Here is a 7,500-nt window from a genome sequence, read left to right as displayed (position 1 = left end):
AAATCATCGCCTGGCTAATCCATGCCCCTAGCCTCCCTCTCATGTGCTGTAGGTATAGCTCTCCGGCCTCCGGCCCCTCACCTTGGTGGGCACGTTGACGTGTGCCCCCTTCTGCAGCAGCAGCTCGGCCATGTCACTGTGGCCCTCCTGGGAGGCCAGGTGTAAGGGGGTGACGCCCTGCTTGGTCAGGATGTTGGTCTCGGCCCCGTACTGCAGCAGGGTGGTGGCGATCTCCATCTGATTCTTCTTGGCCGCGATGTGCAGGGGGGTGTAGCCGTTCTGGAAAGGGGGGACGGAAGATGTTGGTGAGTGTTGCCGGTTCACACGTTATTTCCATATCATGTTCTGAGGCTGAGCCTCATGCATATGGTAGTACACAAACTAACAATGAATACTACTTTGTACAGCCTGTACTTATACGTAGGTGATGCTATGGAAAATGGGGGGGTAGCCGTTCTGGAAGGGGGGAGGGGAAGGAGGAAGATGTTGGTGAGTGGCAGAGCCATTGACAGCTTTTGCTGGGGCAAAGTCATCTGAAAAGCCCCCCCACACCCCCCACCCCAATACATACAATGTAATGAAAACCCATTTCTGGGCCCCCTTTCTCCCTGGGCCCGGGACAACTGACCCCTTTGTCCCCCCCTTGTCAGCTTCTCTGGTGAGTGGTGCAGGTTCACACATTTTATATCTACAGGGGTGCGTTTCTCGACAGCATCATTGCTAGCTAAGTCAGCAACTGACTTTGTTTCAGTGCAATTTTCCATTGGCAACCTAGTAGGTTGCTAACTGGTTAACAACGATGCTTTCTAGAAATGGCTATGACAATACTATGGAAAATGGACCATTGACGTGGTAGAGAAAGGGAGAGAGAGAGAGAGAGAGAGAGAGAGAGAGAGAGAGAGAGAGAGAGAGAGAGAGAGAGAGAGAGAGAGAGAGAGAGAGAGAGAGAGAGAGAGAGAGAGAGAGAGAGAGAGAGAGAATAAAGGATAGTCTGTGTCCTCCACTCTCTCCTCCACTCCTTCATCCTCTTGGAGCTGTGGTTGGACTGGGAATGTTGTGGGCAGCAGGGGTTGACATTAACTTTTTTTGCTCACTGGCCACTGTGGCTAGTGGCTTCCCCAAGTCACTAGCCATTTAGCCTTTATACTAGCCAGAATTTTGTTGTAAGTGTTTTTAAAAGAATTTTCTTGCATTTAGATAAAATCAATTGATGCAACTACTGTGATTTGGAATAAGTTACCTGTCAAAGTGGCTCGTGAGATGGAAAACGTAACTAGCCAAAGTCCAGGTTTACCAGCATTTGGCCGGTTGTCTAGGTGTCAGTGTCAAACCCTGGTGGGCACTGCACATATTGGGTATATTGAGTCTCACCTTTGCAGTGGCCTGGGGAGAGGCCCCCTTATCCAGTAGCAGGAGCGCCACCTTCTGGTTATCATAGTGCGCTGCGACATGGAGGGGGGTGAGGCCATTCTGAAAGGGGCGAGGGAGTGAGGGGTGTATTAGAAGGGGGAGCTGGTTAGTTAACGCACAAGCAGTGGTTAAAGGTCACAAACACACAGACACACACACGGATGCACGGACACACACGCACGCACGCACACACACACACACACTCACATGCACACGCACACACACACACACACACACACACACACACACACACACACACACACACACACACACACACACACACACACACACACACACACACACACACACACACACACACACACACACACACACACACACACACACACACACACACAATCTCTCTCTCTCTCTCTCTCTCTCTCTCTCTCTCTCTCTCTCTCTCTCTCTCTCTCTCTCTCCCGCTCTCACACACACACACACACACACACACACACACACACACACACACACACACACACACACACACACACATACACACACACACACACACACACACACACACACACACACACACACACACACACACACACACACACACACAGTCTCACACACAACTCCTCACTAGTGTATATGGCATTTTGACCAGGCCTAAAAAACATGAGGTCAAATGTTCCCCCTTTACGTCACATCATGACGCGAAAGACAAAGGTGCCCCCAAAAAGGCCCGCAACAAGCCAAGTGGTACAAAGGCCACCACTGTGTCATGCACAGAGGTGTCAAAAGTAAAAGTAAATTAGTGGTGCAAGTACTAGTGCATGATATTACATAACTACCGTACTAAACCAGTTACTGCATTGCACCTAATGAGGATAGACTGCGTTGTTACTAAACAAACAACAACTAGAGACTACTATAAATTGATCCAACCACACCACAAGACACACAGGTCTACTGGTTACTCAGATAGTAAGTTGAATGTGTTGGAAGGAAACTGTGTTTCTTTTTTTTCTTTTTTTTAACTTTGGTCATCTCTGGTGGTCATCCATGGTTTATGGAACGGTTTAGGTATACATGGGTTCTTTTTGTTTATATGTTGTGAGGAGGGGCAAGACACTGGCAGCTAACCATGTGAGCTAATTTCTAGACCGATAGCAGTTTCCAACAATCAGAGGTTGAGTTGTGCACAGCCAGAGTCGCGCAGCAAGGAGAAAACAAACATTGAGAACCCATGTATAGGCTATCTAGCGTTATGTGTCATGATGTGACAGAAAAGGGTTAACTTCAACTTTGACATCCTACATTGAGGGCTGGTCTTAAATATACCTTTGGCCTCATATTTTGGCACACTGGGTGTGAGCCTGGGTTGCAAACATTCACACTCACATACACGCACGCACACGCACGCACACGCACACACACACACACACACACACACACACACACACACACACACCACACACACACACACACACACACACACACACACACACACACACACACACACACACACACACACACACCACACACACACACACACACACACACACACACACACACACACACACACACACACACACACACACACACACACACACACACACACACACACTCATCTATAAGGTTTTTTTAAATTATTATTATTGCTTATTCCCACCAATAAGTTGCTCAGTTGGGTTGTACATACACAGTCAACACATGAATATCAGTAGGCTATGTGATTACAAAAACACACGATCATTAGAAAAAAGAAAGATATTTGTTATGGTTCATATTAATGTGCAAGCGAATGGGCAGTTGTAAGGTGTCTAATTAAGATAAGAGAAAAGAAATGAATGGTTGCCTTGTTTTGATTGACTTTATTATTATTATTGCTAAAAGAAGCTAATGATTCCTGTAAAAAACTGGCGACTGTAACGAAGCGTTAATCAAACTCTAGTTTGTTCAGTCAAAACTATGCTTACCGGTACTGTTGCAGTCAACATAACCTCAATGTAAAAAGATACCAGTTCTATTTAAAGATCATATTTTAATGAAAATAGTCAAAGCAGAAGACACATGGAATGGCTAGCAGCAACAAATCAACATATTCAAAAATAGTGCAAAATGTGAGGCAATTAATCAAAATCATATATAGATAAAAAAAACAAATGTGTACTGTGTATCACCATGAGCAGGTTAGAAGCCTATTAGATCAACACTTTCAAAACATGTGGTATCCTGAAAACTACAGCAATATCATGCAATGCTTGATAATATGCCACTGATTTGAGCCTTACTTTGCCAGCAGAGTCAGGGGAAGCACGCCTCTGCAGGAGGAGTTTTGCCACATCCAGGCTTCCGTACTTAGACGCCACATGAAGAGGAGTGAACCCTTTCTGTATGGGAGAAAACACAAACACTTATTCTCACTTTGCATGGCAACAGACCTCTCTTCATCAACACTCAGAAATAGCTTTATTTTGAGGTTTTTACAACTGTAGTTTTAAACCACAGGCCGGTCCTTGAACTGTAGCTTAAAACTACAGCCCTGTCCTTGAACTGAAGTTTAAAAGTACAGGCCAGTCCTTGCATTGTAGTTTAAAAGTACAGGCCAGTCAAGGAGCTCTCTTGAACTCACATGACACTTTCAGGTCCGACACATGCTTTCTGCAGGATATGCGTGCACGGACACATTTTGTGCACAAGCACGTTGCCCAGTCATAACGTTATGTAATTTTTTTCTAACAATGGTAGAAAACGTTAATGAGAGCCACATTGGCTATCTGCCCCCTAGATCATACCTCTAGTACTGTGAAAAGCAACCCGGCCATCCTCAAGCTAGTATGTGCACACTCACCCGCACTTGGTTGGGTGCGTAACTTAAGGGACACAGCAATGTTCCGTGAAGGACCTTGCATGGTGCAATCAAGAAAACGCGGAAGAAAATCAGAGGCTCCTTTGTATTCATGCACTATCACTGTTTTAACAAGGTGATTTTTCTGTGTCCTGTCTTCCTGTCTTACAATGTCAAATCCTTTCTTCCACAGTTTAACATTTGTTTTAAAGTTTTGGAATGAAGGTCACTGCAGCACTTCCTTCTCTGTTTCATTTCCCACATTAAAAATAAAAATCCTTTCAAACAGCAGAGGGAGCCACTGAGCCTTGTCTCCATGGCAATACAGGCGTGTCCCCCCACACACTGTTGGTCACATGACCACCATGTTTACAGCCCCATCATTGGGAGGGGTCGGCTCGGGGAGAAGAGAAGAGAAGAGAGGAGAAGAGAAGGGGGAGGGGGAAGGGAAATCCTCTGCTAGCAGATTATCAACAAAAAAAAGGAGTAAAGCCGTGGCCAGACCAGACGCGTGCGAAGTGGAGAGGCGCTTTATATATTTCATGCCATCAGAGAGAGAGCGAGAGAGAGGCTCTGCAGTGCACACCCAATTGTTGATGAGAGGATTAAAATGGTGCCTCGGTGTGTTGCCAGGCAGTCATTCTAAAATGAATTGTGGTGCAATTTGCTTTGGCAAATGATTCTGACAACAAATCAATGTGATGTAATAAATATTGTATTTTTCCGAGAAAATTCCCTTTTTTGTGTGTATGGTAATATAATTGCTTCTATATTTTCTGCATGGCAATGCATTGGAGAGAGGTCTGCCTTTTAAATGATTTATAGACAAAATAAAATGTAAGGGGTGGGATAGAATTTGCATTAATGTGGGAGGGAGGGTACGTACAGTACCCGTCTTTTGGTACATTTACATGTGTCAGTGTATTTTGCTGCATCTCAGCGTTCCTCAACTTTGCGCTGAGCAAATATGTAATGTAATGGAGAGTGCATTGGTGTTTTTTGTGTAGTAGGTGTGGGAGTAGGTGTGACACATGCATTGGTATGTACGGTGTGTGTGTGTGTGTGTGTGTGTGTGTGTGTGTGTGTGTGTGTGTGTGTGTGTGTGTGTGTGTGTGTGTGTGTGTGGTGTGTGTGTGTGTGTGTGTGTGTGTGTGTGTGTGTGTGTGTGTGTGTGTGTGTGTGTGTGTGTGTGTGTGTGTGTGTGTGTGTGTGTGTTCCATGTGTGTTCCATGTTTGTGGTGTGTACAGTAGTGCTCTACAAAGGCAAATTGCAGTAACCACATATTTTGTTAACCTTGAGTTTAGACTGAAGATGATTCATTAATACACCTCCTTACCTTGGTAGCCATTACCAGTGAGTGTGCTACGCATATAGCATAGTTCTTACACAGACGAGGGCATTTTTTTCCTCACTGGGGGATTTGATGCACCCTAATGTGTGTGTGTGTGTGTGTGTGTGTGTGTGTGTGTGTGTGTGTGTGTGTGTGTGTGTGTGTGTGTGTGTGTGTGTGTGTGTGTGTGTGTGTGTGTGTGTGTGTGTGTGTGTGTGTGTGTGTGTGTGTGTGTGTGGGTACATACATCCATGTTTGTGGTGTAGTAGTAGTAGTAACTTTTATCATTTATAGTGTGTGCAGCGCTTCCTCACCTTGGTGGCGAGCGAGTGTGCCGCGCCGGCCTCCAGCAGTACGGAGGCCACGTCCACGTGCCCCTCGCGGGCGGCGATGTGCAGCGGGGTGTAGCCGTTGGTGGTGGCGGCGTCAGGGTGCGCCATGTGCTGCAGCAGCAGCTGCACGATCTCCGTCTTGCCCAGCCGGGAGGCGATGTGCAGGGGAGTCTGGTCCTCCTGAGGTGGAACACATAAAAGAACAGAATATAACAGAATGAGATGTTTCTATTCTTGTGCGAGCACATACAATTGGTGTATACAGAGCTGATGTGTGAATGTGGGCAAGTGTATGTGTGTATGTGTATTTTGAAAGCGCTTTGAGACAACTATAGTTGTGATATTGCGCTATATAAATACAGATTGCATTGTAATGTATAGGTGAATCGGGGACGGTAGACCTGAAGGTAGATTAATTTATGGGTATGTATCATCAGTAGTAGAACAGAGAAGAGAGTATAAAAAACAAGTATGAGCTAACAGCAGTCATGGGTAGGCGTTTAGGGCATCAGGCTTGACTCAGGGTTGCCGGTTCGATTCCTGACCTGACAGGTTTGTGGGGGTAGAAATTGAAATGCGTTCTCACCAATCGCTTGCCTGATGTACTCAAAATACTTTCAAATATCTGCATGATAGAAGAATTGTTAATTCAAGAGGACTTCTAGGAAGGTGCAGCAGAGGACATGCGAGAGGAGTCAGTTTAAGGGACCAGAAAACAAACACAGCATGTCTGATAAATGATCCATACCCAACAGCCATCACTAAGTCTTGCCTCTGTATTGAAAGGTCCATTACACTGACATATTGCCTTGCTATACATGATACATCATGGGCTCACATGACCTCGTCTGTGGTCACAAGGCCTACGAGGTGTAATATGTTAAGAAGACCTCACCGAGCTCCTTGCTCCAGTGGTATTGTCTGTGTGGGTCGCAGTGTCCTGTGTCAGCTGATGCCATCGCACGATTGAGTGGTCTTGACATTTACACCACAGCACGTGACCAGGCCAGACACCTCACAGTATTATCACCATAATTGCAACTCGTGATTTTTACGAGTCTGACTATGATGTCTGAGCTGGACTGCCACGCAGATAATAAGGTCACCCATGACCGGGGCATAATAACAATCACATAATTACCCATTATCTGCATAATAGAATTCAGACAGACCCATAAACAACTCATAGGTGAAATATCAACTTGTAAACAAGTGGAGAGCTGAAGCGATGCCCAAAGAATGCTTACATAGTGGATGCATCCAAATGTATACATGGCTAGAAGTAGGGCTGGGCAATATGAGGATATAGTATATCGTGAGGGCGATAGGAAAGTGTCTATCGTGCCCCTTCTCCTCTATCATTTCTATGGTGATAAACTAATTCTATCCATTATTACAGCTAATATAGTGTAATATAATGTAATGACATTTTATGTTGTCACTATGCATGCTGTAAGTTCTGATATCTGAGAAAAGGAAAAGAAAAACCCGCTAGACAGACAGACAGACCCACTAGAATGGTGGAATAACTGGAAACATAATATATACTGTAATTGTGGTATATCGTGATATATTGTATGTTGTTATGTAAGGGTTAACGTTCGGCGAGAAGGTCGCTACCGTGGAATAGCAG

General features: G+C 45.2%; 1 protein-coding gene across 18 annotated transcripts in view; it reads right to left on the bottom strand.

The window, feature by feature from the left end:
• The window catches only part of LOC134436989 (ankyrin-2-like), a 302,705-nt gene that overhangs the window by 59,539 nt on the left and 235,666 nt on the right, over positions 1–7,500 (bottom strand). For 12 of the 18 annotated variants that reach the window (XM_063186396.1, XM_063186395.1, XM_063186404.1 and 9 more), the window contains 4 exons: positions 5,850–6,047; positions 3,648–3,746; positions 1,372–1,470; positions 82–279 (listed from right to left, as the gene is read on the bottom strand). In XM_063186396.1, the coding sequence (XP_063042466.1) occupies positions 82–279; positions 1,372–1,470; positions 3,648–3,746; positions 5,850–6,047 (594 nt within the window). Of the gene's footprint in view, positions 1–81; positions 280–1,371; positions 1,471–3,332; positions 3,357–3,647; positions 3,747–5,849; positions 6,048–7,500 lie in introns of all 18 variants that reach the window. The other 6 variants (XM_063186400.1, XM_063186401.1, XM_063186409.1 and 3 more) reach the window with 2 other exon arrangements.

Source organism: Engraulis encrasicolus, chromosome 21 (assembly GCF_034702125.1).
Source record: "Engraulis encrasicolus isolate BLACKSEA-1 chromosome 21, IST_EnEncr_1.0, whole genome shotgun sequence".
NCBI classification, from domain to species: domain Eukaryota; kingdom Metazoa; phylum Chordata; class Actinopteri; order Clupeiformes; family Engraulidae; genus Engraulis; species Engraulis encrasicolus.
This window is presented reverse-complemented; position numbering and strand designations above follow the sequence as displayed.